The following is a 22,260-nucleotide window of genomic DNA, read 5'->3' as shown; positions in this document are numbered from 1 at the left end:
CCGGATTTGCGACCTATTATTTCGACAAAATAGTTGACAGGCACAATTTTGCTCAATATCTGTCGATGCGCATAGATACCGCAGTAAATTACACAGCCTGTACAAAATGCACTAGACTTGCCGCACTTATGGATGGAGAGAGTCTTTTGGGCTGGAGACGAACTGATCAATCCCCCCTATACCTGCCTATACAGTGTATACTATGATTGCGGGTTTTGAATATTATATCAAACGTTTAGGGTATTTTAAGAAACTTTGCCATACATTTTGTTATTGAAAAACTGAAAATATTTATTAGGGCTGCTTTCAACGATTGAATAGATGCATAGGGTTGGATTCTGTTGACGATTTGGGGTGTTTCTCTGGCATAAAATTAATTATGCAACAACTTAGCAGGTTTTCAGCTTTTATGTGCGTATATATACGTACCGAAACCATTGTATAGGCACTTTTATAATTTCGACAAAAGAGTGCAAAATGTACAACTAAAGAAAAGCGAATGTAAATGTCGATATACGCACAGAAAAAACAACTATTCTGGCATTCGATCGCCGTACCCTTATCTACGTTTACTTATACACAGCGATTTTAAAAGAAATAACTGATTTAACGCCAGTGCAGCTATTCTAAAATAACAAGAGATAAAATAACTAGAGATTTTATCTTACTAATAGTCTAATTATTCAGTTCACATTGAGATATTCAACTACAGCCAACAGGTTGTTTAAAAGTTGGCTGTCAGCGGCCGGTAATATCAAGCCTGTTTAGCTAAAACGGTGGTTAAGTTCAAAATAGAAAGCAAGTCAATCGTTTTACTTAACAAGCAAACTAAATGTTTTTAACTTTAATACAAAGATATACTGTTTACAACTACACTACTTCAGTGCATAATATTCAAGTCGACTCATTCAAGAGAGATGTAACAGTGTTATTTCATCACGGTTTGATTTATCCACCGTTTAAGCTAAACGGGCTTGATACAACCGGCCCAGCCTCGTTCCCAGGCGCTTTTTTACAGTAGATCAGTGGCTAAGCAGAGCGAGCACGCAAGGAATTTTGGGGAGGACCCAGAGAAGGAAGCGCCTGGCAGAAAATGCATAAAACATGGCGGCTATATATGCGGTAAAAGTTAAAGGCCATTATTGTTGAAAGGTTGTATGCAAATTAGTTTATATGCAAATCACCATGTCGGAAATTTCTGGTAAGTTAATGAAAGAACGGATTCGTAATTAAAAATATAACAAAGCCATTGATCATGGATTTTGCCATAAATATTTCTATGCAATAAAAATCTACTAAGGCTATTAAGAATGGCAAAATAGAACTGTATAGTAATTTATTCTCCCTTATCTTGGATCCGCCTGCATGTATAGATGTCTTGCCACCGAATATATTTAAGCCTGAAGCTTTAATGCGTTCCAGACACCGTCTGAATAACTTTGCGCGATTTCACGAGAAATAATGCTGCCATCGTAGCAGAACATGTAATGTAGTTTGCCTTTTAGACCAATAATGTAGTTCCCAAAAGTTCCAAACCTTTTGTGAATTGGTGTACCAACAATTAACTCTTGCGGATGAAATAAGTCTTCAGGGTTGGTTTCCGTGAAGACAGACCCAATATTCGATACGGTAAGAGACGACTTCTTTCGAGACGCTAGTTTAAAGTGTATATGAAATAAATTTTTTTCTTCGCTTTTTCTCTTTCTTATTATCTTTTTTTTACTAAAACCACAAAAAAAATATCAGAAAAATTTTAGAAAGCAATGATTTTGCTTCGCAAAATAGTTAAAAATGACCAATAAATTAGTCAATTTTTGTCAAGGAGACTGGAACTAGAACTGCCACTGATGACGTAGAAACCTTGACACGCGATCGAAATATTTTATTGTTTACTTGTAAAAGACGAACGTACAATTACAAACCGTTCAAAAGATATAATATACCCACTATGAGCGACCTTAGCGAACACGATGAGTCTTCAAGCTCAAAATCAAGTTCAGAATCAATCAGCAGTGATTCTGGTGAAGATAATATCACTGTAAGAGGAGTGCAACCTTATCAAGACGAACCTCTTGCTAACTCGAGCGACGAAGAGGAAGATGAGCTTGACGAAGATGGTCTGTCTTCAACTGTTCTTTGTTCAAGATTCGAACGTCAAGTTTCCTTTGATCAATGGTATAAGCTTACTGCTAATATTGCATATATTTTGATCGTTGGACATATTTCAATGCACGTACATCACATGTGATAGGTGTAAGTGTGGGCAATGCTGTACCGAGCAACTGCAGAATCCAAGAGAGTGTAGGTGTTGTCATGAGGTTGCAGAAGCTGTACACAAGTTAATATTTGATGGATCGATTGAGAAATTTAAATGTGTCACGCAACACGAAGATTTTACAGCCATGACAAATCGAACAGTACTTGAAAATGTTGGGCCTATGTTAAAGGACAGAAATGGCAGAAGTTACCGTCGCCATGCTGGACAGTCTGAGAACGAGTAAGTAAAATAGAAAGTTTATTGTAAATACGTACAGTATGTGTATAAATATACATATTGCTATATAAGTAAGTCTTTATGTAGTTAAGTTCTTAGCGTCTGTTTTGGCTGTTGGAACATTGTAGTGTAATGTGGTGTTGTGTATTGGGCTATAACATTTAATACCAGCGCCCCCCCCCTGTCGAGGACCTCTTTTCCAAAGGGGTAAATTTTTCCTTTTTCAAGTAGGGTTATGGCATAATTTAGGCAATTCCAGAGAGGTGAATGGGTAAAAATGCATTTCCACAGGGAGTCAAGGTTTTTTCCAGAGGGGTTTACTATCTAGATTTTTGCCATTCCAGGGGGAATAGTCTCAGAAACCAGAGGTCCTCAACAGGGGGGTATGGTTTTTAAATGTAATAGCCCATTATGATTAAATATAGCATCCCACATGTATACGTACTTTCAAGACTCTATTTCATTTAATATGATGCTGTTTTTCTACCTGTAGTTTATTACGAGCTATCGCATACAGATGGTTAATCCGTTGGATTTGTGGCAGTATGGGTTGGGATAACACAAGACCATTGCCAGCTTGTGTTTATAAAAACATCAGAAATCGTTTTCCCATCAACCATCATCAAGGAAGAGGTTACCAGTCAGCAGAAGCAAGGAGTTGAAATGATGGACCAATTGATAGATTGTTAAGTATATATGATTACTGTTTAATTTTTTTTTTATTCACTGTATTATACATGACAAAAGAATAAGCTTTTAAATAACAATACAAATTTTCTTATGTACATCTCTTGGGATTTTGTTTCACAACATCATTATTTCATAACATGCCCTAAGTTTAGTTGATAAACTTAGGTAGATGCTGGACAAGTGCCTCTTGGGTGTCCTTTTTTACGTTTGCCACATGTCTTGCAAGTGGGAGATTTCCTCTTCTTAGTTTTGCTTTTGGCTTTTGCAGCTGCAATTTCTTTTTGTAAAGCCTGTTGTTCTGCTACTGTGAATAAACATATATATATATATATATATATATTATATATATATATATTATATATATATATTATTATATTATATATATATATATATATGTATGAATTTGTTCACTGTACAAGCATACCTAGGTGCTATCATTTGTGTATTGGTGACACTTACCAGCAGGAAATAATTCAGCAGCTGTTCTACTCTTTTTTTGTTCATGAGCCTTTATTGCTTCTGGTTTGCTTTTTCTTTTTGTGAACTGTGAAGTCAATGGGGATGGAGTTTTGGCAGCATATCTTTCTTTTACTGATTCAAGTTCTTTAATCTGTGCCTTAGACATAGAAAAAAGAAGTCTCCTGATTTCTTCAACATAGTCTAAAAGACAAATGCTATAATTAACTTACTGTCTCCTGAATCAATATACACAGTTCTAGGAAATAATTACTTTAGTATGGCTATAGCTACAAAATTTAACATTTGTAATGCCTTGCTAGGGAAATAGGCAATAATCATCAATTTTATGGCACACTACAAAATTAACAAATATAAATACTGTACATTATCACCTTGTAGTGTGTACAGTTCATTTAGTGCTTACTTACTATAGGTAGGTGGAACAGTAACTTTTCGAACAATTTCTTCTCCCATCTTGTACTTGGGAAAAATCACCCTTACAGATTCTTTTCCATCCTTGCAAACATGTGATTTTCTCTGGACATTTTCATTAAAGTGGAGTGCCGCAACTATATGCCTAAAATGAAACAAAATGTATCTAGATACTATTACCCATATTTTTGTAATCTTGAATTTTCCCTTAAGTCAAATCATATGGCATTTAACAGAAAGAGTAAAATACAGTAAACTGGTATGCCCAATATCAGAGCAGATCATTCACTTGTTGAGTCATACCCTCCCTTTGTTTAATGTTCTAATGTGTATGATTAGTGATTTTCAAGTAATTTTCACACCTGCAATATGTTCCCAGCCAACTAAAACAGATCATTTTTGGGTGCCAGTGATTCAATGTTGCATGGAACCCTTCCAGACTACTTGTTTGAGCATCAGGTGATAGCTTTTTGATGTCATTCAGGAGTTTAGTTTTTGTTAAGGCAGTATTAAGTTTTTGATATGCCTTTGTTCCTAGAAAATACAAAATTGATCATTTATAACCACAACAAATTTAACCCTTTAACCTACAATGCGACCGCCTTTTTTTTACAAATGCCAGACGATTTTATTTGCTAATGGGAAAGCTCTGGGGCTTAATGGGTTAACTATATTTTCCTAGCTTGTTTCGAAATATAGTGTACCGTTATAAATCCACTTGCGACGGTCAATTTCACCATGTAAGCATTTTTTAAACAATGGGTCAGGGTGGCCCTCATGTCTGTTTGCTACATGATTCATGAATGAATTCCACTTGGCTAGTATTAGCTCTTCAAACCCTTGCTTTGTTGAAGTCACACACCAATACAGATGGTTGCGGATTGCTTTCATCCACTTTGCAATCTTCTCGCATCCTTTTTCTTTGCTTAGCTTGAGCAGGACCTTTTGAATAGATCGGGCAACATGCCAAATATCATAGAAATGTGAGGTGTTTGGCTTGTGTTCACGGACCCATTTTGCAATGCCTCGATGGCGGTCAGTAATGAAGACTCGGATGTTGATTCCAACTCTTGTCAGATAGTCGAAAGCTCTCTTCGCACCCTCCAGCTCCATGGGTGAGCTGCCTCCTGTTTCATTTGCCTGTAAGAAGAAGGAGCACTCTACAGTATATATTGGTTAACTTACTAGGGTCCAAGGGTGTCTCCTTCATTAGTAAAATCATCTGACTACTGACTAGGTGCAACATACAGTACACATTACTTCAGCCTCATTAAATATTTGGATACAAAAATGTAGTGAGTTGAATGTACCTGAAGAATTTCAAAGTGCACAACCTTAAGTGTAGTGGTACAAAACATAGTGTATGCACCATACTTGGCACTGTGGCCCATCGAATCAAATCTTCCATCCCCACACCAAACTGTATCTTTGATGGTCTTGACTTCTTCCACAAGTGCAGCTTGGTGTTTTTCCCAATATTTGAGGATCACAGGGAGAATAAATTTCTTTTGGTGGAAATAATACGTACGAACACTGTATGCATATAGTCCCATGTGCCGAAATACTAGCAGAACCTTGCTCACAGAAGCCCCAGATAGCAAAGTAGCAAAGCTCATTAGAATGTTCCCTGCTGGATACAGCCCAAGAACCAGTGGTTGAGACTCCCATTTAAAGGCCTTGCTCCCACACTTAAGACAATGCTGCCAAATTGTCACCTTGGTTCCATTACGGTGGACACTTATGGTGGGTTTGTTTTCCTTGCATTTAAAGCAGAACATTGTAAACAATGATACTAGCATGCTCAAGAAAACAATAAATTTAGGTTCTTCGTAGACTGGTTGTTCTGCTTCAAATCTATATTAATTAAAGTAAAATATAGCTAGTACTTGGGTGCGGTATGTAGTGTATCATGACTCCATCATGATCCATATCATACTCTTTACACATATGCATGGCTGCCAAGAGAAATTGTGGGTCCCATGCTAAATGGTATCATAATAGAATGCGTGTAGACTTAGGTTGAAAGTGAGCTGGCCCCACATTATAAATCTGCCTGTGTCAAATCAAGGGCCTTTAAGGCTTAGGGGCCTGTGATAAGTCGTTTCCCGTCTCGGTTGCCGTGCACATGTGTATGGACTATGTGACATTAAACTGTATGGATTGTGAACAGCACCTGACTTCATTCTGTGCATGCTCCCTTTCTTGCTCTTCATTTGCTTCTTCGTCATCACTAGAGTCCTGCGCATCACATTCTTCAAGTGCAGTCCAATCAGGGTCTCTTTTCAAATTCATCTCATCGTCAGTAGATCCCATTCCATCATCATCACTATCATCATGATCGTCATCATCATCTTCATCTTCATCTTCATTTTGGCTGCCATTGTCGTTTTCATCATCAGAGCTATCGTCCATCAAGGCTATTGTAGTGTCTTTGTCATCAAGGGACCCTGTTTCCATCACTGCTTTTCTCTATAGAAAACCATGCACATATTTTAATGCACACAGTTCAGTTCATGTATGTCATACTAAATATTTATTTTTTTTGCAGCAATACCAGTGACACCAATCAGCTACAAATGAGTTCAGTAAATATATTAGCAAAGTTATTACTTGTAACCATTGTGTGTCGCTTGCTCTCATTGTTGGTGTGTGTGTGTGTGTGTGTGCGTGTGTGTGTGTGTGTGTAATAGCAAAGTAGACTGAATGCAGTACAAAGGTATCTGTGACACTCTACAGATACTGCATTAACTGAAGCTACATGTACTAAATTACTACTTCGAGAAACTTGTAAATTACCCATACCTGCACCTTCCGTAATTGCTTCACTTTATTCTTTAAATGTTGCATCTGAACCTTCAATCTGTTGTTCTTTCTCTTCATCGAGGTGCATTTCTTTCTAAGCATTACACATTTATGACACACTGGCTTTTTTGTGGACCCAGGTGCATGTAGAACTGTAGTAGCAGCTCCTACAGGGGTGACAGGACTTGACCATGTGTATTGATCAGATGAGCTTAGATTGCTTGTACTGGTTGGTGCACTTGTGATTGGTTCAGGTTGTACAGGAGTGACAGAAGGACTTGGCCATTCAGTTGATGGCTTGTTTGGTAATGAGCTGGGACTACTGTTAGCATCATGAGGCAACGTCTCAACTTGAGAGGCATTCAATTCTTTTAAAATCTATATATACAGCATGATGAAAAAATTTGATTACATTTCATCATCATTATCGACTATAAAAGTGTACATACAGTACCGTTACAGTATGCACAAATGGGAATTTAATACATTCCGAAAAAATATGTCATGGGCAGATCATTCTGTATACAGGGCCACAATTGGCCGATTTTCCCACAACATCAAAGAATAAAACTTGCACAGGACTGTATGTTGTCTTGTGGATGCAAAACTTTGCTATTTTAACTTTTTTCGACCGAAATTCTGTTCATCTTAATTTCATGAAAATTTAATATGATTCATAGAGTATAAATCTTCTTGATTTATATAAATCTAGTATAAATCTTGTTGATTTATATGTCATAAATGCTTACTTGTCTTCGCTGGCGTGCACTCGGCGGTGCATACAATTGTGCGGATTTTCCTGCGACATCCTTTGTTGGAACCGATCCTTTTATCAAAAACTGTTTAAACCTTGGAGGTTTGTCGATGTTTGGTAGGTCAGCGAAGCTAATACTTGGACGGTTCTCGTAGCATTCGTCTTCAAAGTGCGCTGAACACAAACACGACTTCTTCGATGGCTCGAAGTCTTTTCGATGTTTACGAACAAAATTCGTCCATTTTTTCCTGAGATCTTCGTTTTTGGGAAAGTAATGCATAGAAACCCCATCGGTATAACTGTTATTCTTACAACTAACCTTGCTAGGGCCACCAGCCACACAATAATTACCGCCAGTCTTTCTCTTTCGAGTGTTTATATTTTCCATTTTGCCGCCATATTTACATATGCCGCGAGCGATGTCAAGGTTTTTACGTCAGAAATCAGGGGGGTGCGAATTTGGCCGCGCGTAAAAGATGTACCACTTTTGAAACCGAAATAGCCTATATTTATGTGCTTAAAAAACGTTCCTACACCTTAGTAAAGCCTGGAAACGAAAATATTTGGCCATTTCGGTGTATTATCTAGGTAGTAGTGAGTTTTTTTGAGAACATTTCATATACACTTTAAGACTGCCTTCATGTAGAACGTTTTTTATAAACATTTGGCTGTCGGTTTCGACTTTCGATAGAAATTCCAAGTGTTTTTCGCGGCCAATATCGTAGCGGATATCTTTAGTTAACGACCGAGCGAGCTCCCAAAAGTCTGTATTTGACGTGGACAGCTCGATGTCGTAGGTTAGCGCACCATAGTGGCATGCAACATAGTCGTTTGGGAGCGTAGGCTGATGATTTTTGCCAACGGACGTGAGACATGTGATATCATTTGTTGCATTAGCGGAGAATTGAGTGGTTTTGAGAAGAGCGCTAAACGAATAATGACAAGCGGCAAGGATGGCCCCGGTTATACTGCAGTTGTTGCTTCGACATTGTTGAAGGAAGGAGACTACCCTCTCGGCTGGTATGGTACGGATAAGGACTTTCGTTCTTGGTTCTGATTTCTGTGGATCATTTTCAATCGTAGGAAACTGGTTGAGCACTGGGTTAATGTAGTCTTGCGAAGATATAATGCGGTTTGGTGTAGAGAGATTCTTAAGTTTGTGTGATAGAAGCGCCGCAGAGCTCGGGTACAGTGGTAAACTCGGGATATCTTCTACTTTCGGTGCGGTCCCTTTAGCGATATTTTCAAGATAGCCAAGAGTTTGCCTTAAAACCGCGACCAGACTGTGCGCATTAGCAATAGCGTGCGATATCGCTAATGCCACGCCTCCCGTGTACGTTTCGGAACTTGGATGAAAATTTCCGGGAATCAACACAGCATTCCAGAGTGGTCCATTATCGCGTTCGAACTTCGTATTCGCGAATATTTCCTCCGTGATTGCTTCCGTGTCGTTGATGTCTTTATCCAGGGCCGAAAAGCCAAAACTAACGCGTCCTTCCTTGCTTTCGAAATATTTAACGTCTGCGGTTTCTGTTATTGTTGCTCGTAGCAAAGGCTGCTGGTAGGATACCATGGTTAGGGCTTCACGCAAAGATTTTTCTTCAATTGGAACTTTCGATCTTATCCCAGTTACAAGATACGAAAAACCAATCCCGGTTTTATGGCATTCGTGAAAAAGGGACTCGAGGCCATCAAGAGGACGCCTGCTTATAACACGTTGCTTGTAGACGTTTTTGGATAGTTCCGTTATTTTGCTTTCAAGCTGTGTCGCATAACTATGGGCACGTAGAATTTGATTATGTCTCGAAGCTAAAAGCACTTTGCGTTGAAAACAGCTTAGCAACATTTTTTATTTGAATGTAGTGATTTAGGTGTAGTTCGGTGCAGAACTGGTAACCCAAACAGGGACCTTGCGCTATTTTATACAACGTGAGGAATCTGAAATATAATCAGTGATATGATACGCAAGGCTTATTTATTGGCAGAAATTCAGGAATTCAGGATATTATTTATCACAATGCCAGGATTTCGCAATCAAAGATGGCTGCCTTGCATGTTAAAATATAATTATATAAGGCTGGAGACAAAATTTGAAGCAAGACGCCTGTTCTGGCGTTAACTCCGGCGCACGTGCCAGTCTTTAATAGGGAGGTTAAGATCTACTTCCACTACCAGTACCAATACGAAGAGACATGACGCATTATTGTTTGGCAGCGCGGAAATTTTCTGCAGCGCAGAAAATGACAATAAAGGTCGACTGACCGGACGCGAATTGGCAACGCGGCGCGAATTTTTAACGTTTTTAATTTTTCAAAATGAAATAAATTTTAAACTATCATAATATTCTTGTAGATTACATAACAATAAAACATTTTGACTACTCTAGCGTCCATAGTTTCCAAATTTTACTTCCAGAATTTAATTTATATGCTTCTGAAAACTCAAAATTCGCGTCGCGTTGCCGCATCGCGTCCGGTCTGTGTCGGCCTTAATACAGTAAATATAATTTGGTACTTCGCCTACGTATCCACTTCCATTTTCAGCCCCAAAGGCCAAAACGGTACTCGCGACCTCCGGTGTTATCACATTTTGGACGATTGTTACGTCTGCGCATGCGCGTGACTGAATATTGTTATCGGTACGCAGAAATTTTTTTTGGGATCACTTTCGTTGGGAGCTTTGTAACCGCGCCTGTTGTTATGCAATAACAATATTAAGATGAACTTAACCCGAACAACCGTCATTGCGCATTCATTCACCCCCCCCTAGCTACGGCCCTGTACACAACATTTCAAAGAGCGAACACAGAGGAACTTTGTTAGGTAAGATGTTTGAGAATCAAAAATGTCGTTTATATAATATATTTTTCCTATTATTTTCTATATTTATTCACATGGCATATGTGCCATAGTGGACGTTTTGATCATGTTGACATCTAAATTTATAATTAATTATCCAAGTGTCATAATTAAGAATAAAAAATGCATGAACTACAAAATCGAAGTAATAATAAGCACTAGATAAATAAATTTTGTAGCAAATGAATCGAAATGTTGACCAATATTGTAATTTTTGTACCAATGTTGAGCATTTAATGTACACAAGTATTATTATACACCCACTCCATCACTTTGACAAGTTTACAACATTTACACAAGCATACTTTAGAAAAATCTGGGCTGTAGAAAGTGTTTAACTTTTTACTTAACCCATATACTTTAACATATGGAACATATAACAATGCAATGAATCTGTTGGTCATTGAACAATTATTGCAGAATGCCTAACTGATGAATCATGTCAAAATAGGGCCAGCTGTATAAAAGACTAGTTAATTTTTACCTGTAGTTAAGGACAAAATTCATGATTTAAATAATTTTGCAGTTTATGATCACATATATTGAGTGCAGACAAGGATTTCTCCCATTAATTCTTTATTTTTTGTGTTATATCCTCTTTTGAACAATTTGACTGTTCTACTTATTCCCCTTCCCCTTTATAAGTCCTAAATTAAAATGCCTCAGTGAGATTTTAATTTTCTATTATTAACTCTTTAACATTAATTTGGATGCCAAAAAAGTGGGAGGGGGGGGGGGGCTAAAGCCTTAGTCCATGATACTACAACAATTATAGTAATCTTTATTGAGGAAACGTTGTTATCAACTCTCCTGACAAAGGTTCTTAGGTCCACCAGAGAGAAACATTTTCTAGTTCAGGCAGTTTGGGAATTTCATGAGATGCGGCAAAGGAATTGTTCAGAAGTAGTTAGTCTCTTCCAACAGCAGCAAAAACAAGCATATTGTTTAACATAGGCTATTCTGTTCAGTTAGTGTAGTTCATATTAATTAATATTCTTGACATTAGTTAATACTCTTTAGTTAATAACTTGATTGTTACTGCTCATTATCGTTTTGGTCCAGCATTTGCAAGGTTTTTCTTTACATTCAGACTTAAGTTATGTTGACGTTTCTTTTTGGCCAGTTTCCTTATTTTCAGCTTTTCCTTATCATCTGCTTGCCACTTTCTTTTCAACACCGTTTGCAGCCTAGGTTTAGGACCTGAAGGTTGTGCAGAAGATGACTTCACACCAGATTTTCTTCGAGAGATTGACGTTGGCTGAACACGTATCCGTGACCCGTTGTGCAAGACTGGAATAAGATTGCTGCTTTGTTGCTTTCCGAAATGTACAAAAGCATTTGCAAGTGATGCTACAGGCGAATGACCGCGGCATTTTGTTACTATTTTTCGATAAGTCCTTAGAAAATTGTAGTAACATTTCTTAAAGTTAATATCCTCGTTTCGTATTTTCAACTCGATGTCTGCTGCAACTTCCCGATGCAGTTTAAGAATTTTCTCGAGGGCTACAGGTTCGTCCTCTGTATGGCCTAGGACGGTGTCATGCCTATGTTGATCGTCCTCCTTATCTTTTTCCTTGTTTTCTAGGGGCACTGTTTCAATTCTATTTACATCATTCTCCAGGTTCATAACGCTTTCAGATTTTTCATGCAGCTGAACAAACTGTCTTACGTCGAGTTGGGGATTATCTCCTATTGCTAAAACAGCAAGATCGTATCGATCCTGAGCGGATCGTGGGATAAAGTTGCTGTTACCACCTCCGTATTTTAAAGCAACCGCAGCTTGATGTGCACATCCTGAGCCATTTTCTCCACGTGGGCAGGTACAAATCCCTAAACTGGTATTAACTTGGTAGGTAAGGTCCTTGTTCTTTCTGCTTTTAACATTAAAATGAAAAGGTTTTTCAGTGTCTCTGATGATACTGTCAAGCGGCACTGTACTCGCATTTCTTCCAAAGCATCGCGCAGTAACATGAAGATTTTGTGGCTTACCAAACGCAAGAGCTAACAGTTTCCTTTGAAAATACATCTCCAAATCCTCAGTTATAAATTTCACTAACTCTAATAAGTTATACGCTCTGATACGCTTTAAGATGACACATTTAAAAACGAAAATCATAGATTCTGTAAAGTTGTCAGTGTTATTTCCTCTTGTCAGGAGTCCTTGCGAAAACAAAGTGCCCATTGCTCTTTTCTTTCTATAGCATTTTTAATGTAGTTATTGAAATTTGGATACTTTAACACCGTTTTGTCTGACTGCATCTTGGTTTCATTGGCATTAAAATTTTCTACCGTGTCCGCGAATACCAGTCCTTGGCAAATGGACATTAAGTGCTGCCGATCATCTTTATTAATGGAATTAGTACTGTCTAAAAGCCATCTCCAAACAGCTTGAAGAAAGTGAAATATACAGAGGAGAAGAACAGATGAATGCCAATATGCACGCAAAGCATTTCTCTGGGCACTGTCATCATCGGTGAGGAAAATTGAAGGACCAGACGCTACGCCCTTTCCACCAAATGCGTGTCGCGGTAGCACTGATACAACGCTGTGTAAACAACTATTCAAAGTGGATTCTGATTGGCTGGAAGTTATCCACACTGCTAAGGGAAGGGCACCTGACGGATGATGAGTACACATAAAATAAACTGGATTATTGTGTCGATCAAGGCTCCCGGATGCATCCATAAAAGCCATTTCACCAGCCTGGCGTAACTTGTGTACACGTGACATCATTGGAGTACATATGGAAATTATCAACGGTTGCTCACGCTTTTCGTCATTGTTATATCTTTGTAGAAAGATTTTGCCACCATCACTCACTTTATCCTTATTGTATGTCGTAATATACTCTTGCAGATAGTCGAACAATTCGGTTCCATTACATGGTCCTTTTGTTGTTTTCCTCCACTTCTCGTAGAGATTATTAACGTCTCTCAACGACGGGCAGTATTTTCTATCTGCCAAGAGAAGAACAGTAACAGGATCTCTCATCAACGTTGTTTCGTGGTGATGGAACGACTCAGACGCAGACATGCCCTGCTCAAAATAAGTAAGAAATTTGTGCCTTGTCGCAGGTAAGATTTGGCTAAAAGTGGTAAGGTGGTGACAGTTGACGCTATGGTTATGATTCCACCATAATTCCACATCACAGACAATTTCTTCAACTGCTTTCGTACGCACTTTTATTACCATTTTGCTTTCACAATCTGTTTTTTTCGCGTATGTTAGATAGTAAATGGATCTTGTCAGTGGTTTCAGCATTAGCAGCATGAGTGCAATGACGCTCCTGTCTACGTTTCATAGCTTCGGCTTTCGCTTCTTTTTGGTTCCTGCTCAATGTCTTTCTTTTGCACTCGCAAATATACCACTGGGCAAACGAAACTCTGACACCTTTCCTCTTATAACCCCCTTGAGAATTGTATTTGATGTTTGACGATGCTGCAAATTGAGAAACCCATTTTTCGATTTCCTTTGGTGTTGACACATCTTTAATGTTAAATTTTACCCTATATTTCTTAGATTCCATAGTATCGTCGTTCGAAAGTTCTTCATATTCTAAGCATTTATAAACAGCTGTTGGTGGGAGTATGCTTTGTACATGCTGGGGTAATACATAAGCATTCGTTCTTTCAGGTATATCATCTGGTATATTATCCGGCGTAGCAAGCGAGTAGCAATGATCTTGAAGGATTGTATGACTGTTTTCAGTTGGTGATGATTTGAAAGGATCTGCATCACTGTTCGCTGTTTGTTCGCAACTATTGCTACCTTTGCTGCTGGCAAGTGGAATCGACAAACACGAAAGTTTGTTTCCTGCTATGTCCAATATTAACGAGTAACGGAAATCATTTATGTGTCGTTGCTTAAAATCGATCATCCTACCTTCAGCTATATGCTGTGCCCATTTTACCACAAACACGCCACAATCGACTGAGTTCAACTGTTGTTCAACGTCGTTCGCTGGGATTGCAAAAAAATCCCACTCGTCAACACTATACTTTTGTCCTTGTAATTTCATGGCACATTCAATGAAATTGCCTACGCGTTGGAATGCCCTTTTTGCCCCAATTCCTTGAATCCAAATAAACCGAATTCTTTTATTATTGCTGGGGTATACGGCAACTAAACACCAGTGATCTGCGTGTAATGAAGGACAGAGTATTACTTCACTATCTAAAATATGAGGTATAGTTGATCATACTTGCATTTTAAAAATATGTCAAGTGAAGGTTCTGTCATACGTTGGAGAACTTCCATGTTGCAGGTGTGGACTTGTTTTCCCTGCTTAACTGCTTCTTCTTCGATCATCAGAAAAATCTTGTTTACCAAAAAGTTAGATAACAGGGAATCAGAAATCTTGTGTGATGCAGGAAGTAGGCGAATGATGTCTGTCGGATCCCATTCTTTTACTCTGTCACTAACGCTAATGTGTACGCCTGCAATTGCTGTCTCTTGTGCGCGTTTTCTCTCCTCTCCAGTTAGGGATAAATACATGTTCGAATGCACGACATTCCCCTCTATCCTGGTTTTGAATAAACCTGGTTTGGCGCTTTGAAAACCTATCGGTACGTAGTAATCGGGTGGTACCGTTACTTTTATTGTGATATCTTGTTGCTCTTTGTCAGGTGCTGAACTGGTCGGCAATTTTGTGATTTTAGTAATTATTATGTCGTTGGTCGAATTCTCGTCACATCCATGCATCTTTATTGGAGGTGATGAAGGATTAGGAGTTGTCGATATCTTATTTTCGGGAGCTGGGCCCATGGAGTTCGTTTCTTGAGACTGCGTTTTTTTCAGCTGTTGACTCTTGTTCAGGTGTTAACGATGACATAGAACTGTTAGAATTAGAAGTGATTGTGGGTGATAAAGGGTGAGGTGAATCTTCTTTTGTGAACTCTTTAGTTTTTGCAGCGTCTGTCACGGGACCAACAGATGTTGACATAGAGAGATTTGTATCTCTACAAGGTACCTTTGAAAGAGTGGCCTTGCGTTTCTTGGATAATGACAAACAGTGCATTTTAGCACGAGAGTTGTTGGAAGAACCCCTTGCAACTGCTTTCGCATAAGTGTTAATATTCAAAACAGGTTCTTTATTCGTTGTAGGCACTGGTGCTTCTTTTGTAAACACCTTTGCCCTAGTGTGGGCTTGTCGCTCCTTTTTCTCGTAAAAGAGCATGTATGCATTCTTCTGGTGATATGCTGCTAACTGTGATGTTTCTTTAACAACGGTATCACTTGTATAAAACCATCTCCCGCTCCTGTTAACGAAGCAAACATAATGCCCGGACGATATTTGGTTTCCTTCATGTGCTATTATTGAAGAAAGGGTGTATTCTGCTCTCGATGTTTCACTTCTGCCATCATTTAAATCGCGTTGATACTCGGGTATGGTTAGTTCAGGTGGGTAATCTATTTCCAAGCTTATTTTTTGACCGTTTGCGTCAAAGCGCAATAACTGAATGCATAATACCTGTGGCAGATTCTGCACTAAGGTTCTTTTCCAGGCATCAGTTCCTTTACCACACCTTAAAAATAGCCAAAAAGTGCATGGGGTACAAATTTATGTGCTAGTATTTTAACACTGTACACTCAAAAAATTACATAAAATAATGTTTTAACACTAAAAAATGAGGTGAGAGTGACAGTAACATTTGAGATGTCTCAATGGAGTGCATAATAACTGTAATTGTACCTGCTTAATACTGGTGGCATCACAATAATCACTAACTGTACCTTTCACAGTTGTAGAGCTGTTCCAATTGAATTGCTGCAGAATATTGATCCAACAAATCTTGTAAAGGTAATCCCTGGTATATTATGGTTAAAAGAACAAATGAGTTTCCAGTTTTTGAATTTTGTTCAAACAAGATTTGTTTGGTTTGCAACTGCCAGTAAACATGTGCATAAAATCATATTTTCCATTTTCCCTGTATTTTAATACCTAACCAAAAATATGACAAGGTGGTAAGCATTTAGAGTATAAGCAAGGAAAATTTAAATAAATTGTTCTCTTTTTAATAAAAAAAAGTAGACTGTGTAGAATTTATCAAGGTATACCCATTAGAATGATTTTTAATTTAACATTAAGGGAAAATGTACTAAACTATTTTTGTTACTTCTTAACACCACCATCTTGTGACAATGACTTTCTATCTCTTTGGGTATTACCTTTGTTATAGATAATGGAAGCACTGTCTCAGTGGCAATGTTACTTGTAGTATTGCCACACTCGCTGCATAGAATCTCACTATTAAGTGAGAAGCAAAATGAATTCAGAAATTCAAGGCTACAATATTGTGGAATAAGTTCTGTTGATTGCAGATGATGAGCTTTTTCCTCCAAAATTGTCCAAAATGATTGGAAAAATTCAGCTGAACATTGCTGGGAACCTTTGACATAACCGCTCATAATTTGTGGCAAACAAGAAAGCAGTGCTGCTGGTCGAACCACCTGTGATGCTCCATTATACAATTTGAACACACTCAGTGTACTGCATAATATGCATTTTGTTCCTGAATATAAAATGAATACCAGATATCATTAAAAAATATTACTATTACTATGTATTTTTATCACCACAAACCTAATGTAGATATTTGTACCAGTACTTTAGTTCATCATCACTTTCATTGTAATTATTGGTTCAATCTTCTCTGGTTGTGTTAAATATAGTGGAGCTTTTGCCACTTTCATCACCAGAAAAGAATTCGTAATTCTTTCAATTTTTTTATATCAAACTGTTGGAAAGTGGGGATTTTACCACAAATCATCAGTCTCATTTAACCCCCTCCCAAATTATTGCTGTAGTGCTTGCTATGCACCTGCCCTAAGTGTGGGGTGTCACACCCACCCCTCCACCCATATGTCTGTCCTATGCATACCACTTTGAAAATCTACTACATGGAGTTATAGAATTGTCATATATAAATATTTCAATGCAATACGGTAAATAATGGAAGGCACCAAAATTTATACTTTCCACAATATGAAGTCCAAACGACCCTCCCACAGGGAAATATATTATGTCGCTTTATGCGAAATTACATGGAAAATTACACACATGGGAAATTACACACATATTCAACAAGGGGAAACCAATTTCACATATTCAACAAGGGAAACCAATTTCCATAAGGCATAACCACGATTGAATAAAACGTTTACCTTCTTTGTTCGCCGTGCATCTTTTCCTGTTGTGCAGAAGTTGACCAAGGCCTTCATTGCAACTCTTTGTTGAGAGAATAGACTGCAATACGCAGTTTACGAAGCATGTATTTCCTGAGTTTACGAAGCCTTTTAATGCGTAACCTGACATCATGATGAAGTTTGATTAAATTTGATTGGTAAATAGCTGAATTTGAATGAATACGTACAATTTCTCCGGTTGAAGATATAGTTTATATTATAAGTATACCACGCTCTATTATTATTTGGTGCGGGAAAATTTCAATATTTCCCGCTAAATGCTAATTAACCGTATTAATGACTTTTCAGGAACATTAATATGCAGTACTTAAATAACCCAAATTGACCCTTTATATCCAAACATGTATTTTGGATAAGGCGCGGTTACAAAGCTCCCAACGAAAGTGATCCCAAAAAAAATTTCTGCTATCGGTACTCGTAGCGGAAGTCGATCTTAACCTCCCTAATATAAAGCTTCTGAACTGAAACAATACAATTCATATTCATTTAGATGCCTTGCGAACCTAAATGTTCGATCGCGAAATTCAGAAGCACATCGTACTTTAAAAAGTATAGAAGTTCAATTGTTCAAAAATGTAAATAAACTGCATGATACATTCGCTTTGTCTTACACTTTGCCTTTGGAATTCGCGCTTATATAGTTTTATTAAATCTTCAATCCTGTGCAAACTACGACGTGTCAACGCGCCTATACACGACCACATCTTGTTAAACAGCGAAATAGCAGCGATATTATTAAAATCTACATGTATTAAATATATTCTTACCCCAATTCAATCTAAACTTAATCCAACAGCATGAAAAGAACGGTTTATTTGTTCCTCTTGGAGGAATTGCCGTATCATGCGAGCGAAATCGAATCGCGCATCGGAAAATTAGCCAAACTGCTGTGCACAACAACTGTTGGGAGACAAGACTGGGACGTAGATAAATACGGTCACTTACACATCTCAGATACTAGTATATTTCGCGCCATTACAAACTTGCGACGATGAAAAAAAACAAAAAAAACAAAAAAGAAAAAAAACAACAAAACCGAGGCGATTTTTAAATCCGTCGCTGGCACCGGAGTAATTAAAGCAGCTTCTATCTTACATATTGCAATTACGGACTTCGATTTAAGACGGGCAGGAACTCATACTTTTATGAAATTTTTTTCATATTTTTATATTACCCTTAACAAGTTTCCCAGTAATGTAATTTCAGCAACTAACCATTACATTACAACTCACAAATCACGTTGAGTTTAAAAGATTTAATAAAAGGTTCACAGGTCACGTTGACATTAGATAGATTATTCCGTATCGTGTTACTCTTCAAGTTGATTTAGCTTCTTGGTTCACGGTTCTCGGTTCACGGTTCTCGGTTCACGGTTCTCGCAGCTCAGTTCTGTTCTGTTCAGTGTTCATACAGCTCTAACATACACTGGCTATATTTATAGTAAATTAGTGAGAAGTCATTGCGGTTACATGACGAATATCCGCGCGCAAATTATGTTAATTCATCATGAAATTCATGTTCTGCTATCGCTGCGCCCTAATGTTGTGGTTGTTAAGTGACGTAAGTTTATGCTCACGCCGCGGTTTGAAAGCTCTAGATTATTACGCTGCATTTATGTTTATACCATGCACGTTTTCGGTGGTTTTAACTAACTCTATACTAAAATATTTTCTGTTATATATTTTTATATATATGCTATATATTCGTTTGGTTATATATTCCTAGTGTAATTCTATCCTAATAATTGCAAGTCTCCGACAGTATATATAATGGTTAGTTGCTGAAATTACATTACCGTGGAACCTTTAAATTTTGTCTCGTGCCTTGTATAATTCTATATAAACTTCACCGCTCGCATAACGATTATTTTCGTGAAGCAAGGAAACATCTGTGGACAACTTTTAATGATTATGACGTCAATGCAATGGGTCTATACACACGGTACCGAATGAGTTTCCTTTGTGTTACGTCCCATGATAATAATTAAAATTTGTTGTTGACAGTTGACTGTTGTAAAAACAGTTTGACGTTCATAAACGGTAATTATATTAAGATTTGTATACCAAACTACAATTATACAAATACAATGACTCATCAAAGTAAAAAAAAACACTTGAAGCGCTGAGATATTTCGATATACACAATAAAAAACGCAATACAAAAAGTTCGGTCCGTTGGTATACATATATTTTTGTCACGTGAAATTCGGCTTATGAAAACCGAATCACTTGCCGGATTTGCAACCTATATTAGTTTGAAAAAATAGTCGACAGGCACAATTTAGCTCAATACCTGTCGATGCGCATAGATACTACAGTAAGTTACACGGCCTGTACAAAATGTACTAGACTTGCCGCACTTATGGATGGAGAAAGCCTTTTAAGCTGGAGACGGACTGATCAATTCCCCCTATACCTGCCAATACAGTGCATACCATGATTGCGGGTTTTGATATATATTGCGGGTTTTGCATGAATATGTCAAAAGTTTAGGGTATTTTAAAAAACTTGGTAATACATTTTGTTATTAAGAAACTGAAAATATCTATTAAATTTATTAGGGCTGCTTTCATCAACGATTGAATAGATGCATAGGGTTGGGTTCTGTTGACGATTTGAGGTGTTTCTCTGGCATAAAATTAATTATGCAACAACTTAGCAGGTTTTCAAATTTTATGTGCGTATATACTTACCGCAACCATTGTATAGGCACTTTAAATTTCGACAAAAGAGTGCAAAATGTACAACTATAAAGAAAAGCGAATGTAAATGTCGATATACGCACAGAGAAAACAACTATTCTGGCATTCGAACGCCGTACCCTTATATCTAAGTTTACTTCTATACAGCGATTTTAAAAGAGGTAACTGATTTAACGGCAGTGCAGCTATTTTAAAATAACGAGAGATAAAATAACTAGAGATTTTATCTTACTCAATAGTCTAATTATTCAGTTCACATTAAGATATTCAACTACAGCAAACAAGCTTTCAGTTTAAAGTTGGCTGTCAGGGGCCGGTAATATCAAGCCCGTTTAGCTAAAACGGTGGTTAAGTTCAAAATAAAAAGCAAGTCAATCGTTTCACTCAACAAGCGTTAGGCGTGGCAAAGAACTGTATAGTAATTTATTCTCCCTTATCTTGGATCCGCATGCATGCATGCATGGATGTCTTGCCACCGAATATATTTAAGACTGAAGCTTTAATGTGTTCCAGACACCGTGTGAGTAACTTTGAGCGATTTCAGGGGAAATAATGCTGTCATCGTAGCAGAACATGTAATGTAGTTTGCCGTTTAGACCAATAATGTAGTTCCCAAAAGTTCCAAGCCTTTTTTGAATTGGTGTACCAACTATTAACTCTTGCGGATGAAATAAGTCTTCAGGGTTGGTTTCCGTGAAGACAGACCCAATATTCGATACGGTAAGAGACGACTTCTTTCGAGACGCTAGTTTAAGACTGCCTTCATGTAGAACGTTTTTTATAAACATTTCGACTTTCGATAGAAATTCTAAGTGTTTATCGCGAATATCGTATCGGATATCTTGAGTTAACGGCCGAGCGAGTTCCCAGAAGTCTTTATTTGACGTGGGCAGCTCGATGTCGTAGGTTAGTGCACCATAGTGGCATGCAACATAGTCGTTTGGGAGCGTAGGCTGATAAACCTTTCATGAGCTAACCAGACCTAACCTTCTAGGTATATATTTTGAAATGACTTGTGTAAAGCCTACACTGAACTGATGAGGGGTGTTTCAAAATTTTTCGGAAACAAAACAGTCGTAAAGGGGAAGTGAAATCACCCGTTGGCCGTTTACCTGCTGCACTGCGTTGCATGCAGTTATAGACTTTCACAGTTAAATGAGAGATATAATACTTCACTATAGCTATAAACCTTCAAAACGTCAAAACAGCGCAAATAATATAAGTAACCAAGCAGTAAACGTCGAATATCGTTTTTCGATTATTGAATTTATGCAGTGATTGCAGTCGATTCTATAAAAGCTTTAAAGTGATATTTGTTAGATTAAAACTCCGAATTACGCGTTTAAGAACTCTTTTTGAAGTTAAAACGATGATGTAAAGACTTTTATAGTCGGTTATTTCTTCGCAAAACCGAGCAAAACGACATACTGTACCAAAGTCATAAATTGTATTTGAACAGCAAAGACGAAATGAACCTCAAAATAAACAAAGTAGACACCTACAATTTCAAGGATTATAAACTACGAGTTGTTCCTTTTCACCGCTAACTTTTCCCAGTGTTTATATTGATTTTATTTAATTCCACATTTCATATTGTGTTTTGGAAACTTTTTTTTTAAAAAAATAGTTTCCAAAATGACAGTTTAATTGCTGACGTTTTTCACTGAAACACAAACGTTTCGTTTTAGCCAATCAGCAAGTTGTTAATCACCAGTCTTCGCTGGTTTAAATTTGGCGCGTGCGCACAAGTACCATGACCATTGAACGTCCATGGTCCATTACATAGAATTTGGGCAACTTTGGATTCCGCTATGTTCTGTCACAATACCCGAGTGTAAATAGTCTCCCAGCGGAATTAGTATAC

At 37.7% G+C, this 22,260-nt stretch overlaps 4 protein-coding genes across 4 annotated transcripts; 1 reads left to right on the top strand and 3 right to left on the bottom strand.

The window, feature by feature from the left end:
- Positions 1–958: 958 nt before the first annotated feature.
- LOC114535786 lies at positions 959–18,503 on the bottom strand. The gene is made up of 3 exons (XM_028557103.1): positions 18,463–18,503; positions 8,257–9,569; positions 959–1,658 (listed from the first exon to the last, which is right to left on the bottom strand). The coding sequence occupies exons 2-3, from the start codon at positions 9,475–9,477 to the stop codon at positions 1,395–1,397; spliced, it is 1,485 nt and encodes a 494-aa protein (XP_028412904.1). The 5' UTR covers positions 9,478–9,569; positions 18,463–18,503; the 3' UTR covers positions 959–1,394.
- On the top strand, positions 1,910–3,182 carry LOC114535787. Its single transcript, XM_028557104.1, has 3 exons — positions 1,910–2,175; positions 2,252–2,497; positions 2,988–3,182. Exons 1-3 carry the CDS (start codon positions 1,949–1,951, stop codon positions 3,154–3,156), a joined length of 642 nt encoding a protein of 213 aa, XP_028412905.1. The 5' UTR covers positions 1,910–1,948; the 3' UTR covers positions 3,157–3,182.
- LOC114535784 lies at positions 3,258–8,235 on the bottom strand. The gene is made up of 9 exons (XM_028557102.1): positions 7,627–8,235; positions 6,878–7,255; positions 6,249–6,544; positions 5,386–5,929; positions 4,780–5,215; positions 4,438–4,609; positions 4,072–4,220; positions 3,644–3,844; positions 3,258–3,488 (listed from the first exon to the last, which is right to left on the bottom strand). Exons 1-9 carry the CDS (start codon positions 8,017–8,019, stop codon positions 3,346–3,348), a joined length of 2,712 nt encoding a protein of 903 aa, XP_028412903.1. The 5' UTR covers positions 8,020–8,235; the 3' UTR covers positions 3,258–3,345.
- On the bottom strand, positions 15,231–18,060 carry LOC114535797 (ubiquitin carboxyl-terminal hydrolase 23-like). The gene is made up of 4 exons (XM_028557123.1): positions 17,654–18,060; positions 16,658–17,001; positions 16,223–16,296; positions 15,231–16,014 (listed from the first exon to the last, which is right to left on the bottom strand). The coding sequence occupies exons 1-4, from the start codon at positions 17,805–17,807 to the stop codon at positions 15,231–15,233; spliced, it is 1,356 nt and encodes a 451-aa protein (XP_028412924.1). The 5' UTR covers positions 17,808–18,060.
- Positions 18,504–22,260: the final 3,757 nt, after the last annotated feature.

The sequence above is a fragment of the Dendronephthya gigantea genome, unplaced genomic scaffold (assembly GCF_004324835.1).
Source record: "Dendronephthya gigantea isolate DGI-Jeju-01 unplaced genomic scaffold, DenGig_1.0 000125F, whole genome shotgun sequence".
Taxonomy (NCBI): domain Eukaryota; kingdom Metazoa; phylum Cnidaria; class Anthozoa; order Malacalcyonacea; family Nephtheidae; genus Dendronephthya; species Dendronephthya gigantea.
The sequence above is the reverse complement of the archived record's forward strand: the minus strand, read 5'-3'. Positions and strand labels throughout refer to the sequence as shown.

What these genes read in the sequence shown, in the direction of transcription:
- LOC114535787 (XM_028557104.1), top strand. Translation starts at nt 1,949, where the DNA reads ATGAGCGACCTTAGCGAACACGATGAGTCTTCAAGCTCAAAATCAAGT. An exon ending in CAAGTTTCCTTTGATCAATG is followed by an intron (nt 2,176 to 2,251) that starts GTATAAGCTTAC and finishes CACATGTGATAG; the next exon opens with GTGTAAGTGTGGGCAATGCT. An exon ending in GCTGGACAGTCTGAGAACGA is followed by an intron (nt 2,498 to 2,987) that starts GTAAGTAAAATA and finishes TTCTACCTGTAG; the next exon opens with TTTATTACGAGCTATCGCAT.
- LOC114535784 (XM_028557102.1), bottom strand. Translation starts at nt 8,019, where the DNA reads ATGGAAAATATAAACACTCGAAAGAGAAAGACTGGCGGTAATTATTGT. An exon ending in GTGCACGCCAGCGAAGACAA is followed by an intron (nt 7,256 to 7,626) that starts GTAAGCATTTAT and finishes CTGTATATATAG; the next exon opens with ATTTTAAAAGAATTGAATGC. An exon ending in CATGCACAGAATGAAGTCAG is followed by an intron (nt 5,930 to 6,248) that starts GTGCTGTTCACA and finishes TAATTAATATAG; the next exon opens with ATTTGAAGCAGAACAACCAG.
- LOC114535786 (XM_028557103.1), bottom strand. Translation starts at nt 9,477, where the DNA reads ATGTTGCTAAGCTGTTTTCAACGCAAAGTGCTTTTAGCTTCGAGACAT. An exon ending in TACATGAAGGCAGTCTTAAA is followed by an intron (nt 1,659 to 8,256) that starts GTGTATATGAAA and finishes ATACACTTTAAA; the next exon opens with CTAGCGTCTCGAAAGAAGTC.
- LOC114535797 (XM_028557123.1), bottom strand. Translation starts at nt 17,807, where the DNA reads ATGATGTCAGGTTACGCATTAAAAGGCTTCGTAAACTCAGGAAATACA. An exon ending in ATGCACGGCGAACAAAGAAG is followed by an intron (nt 17,002 to 17,653) that starts GTAAACGTTTTA and finishes TTTTATATTCAG; the next exon opens with GAACAAAATGCATATTATGC. An exon ending in CAGCTCTACAACTGTGAAAG is followed by an intron (nt 16,015 to 16,222) that starts GTACAGTTAGTG and finishes GCTATTTTTAAG; the next exon opens with GTGTGGTAAAGGAACTGATG.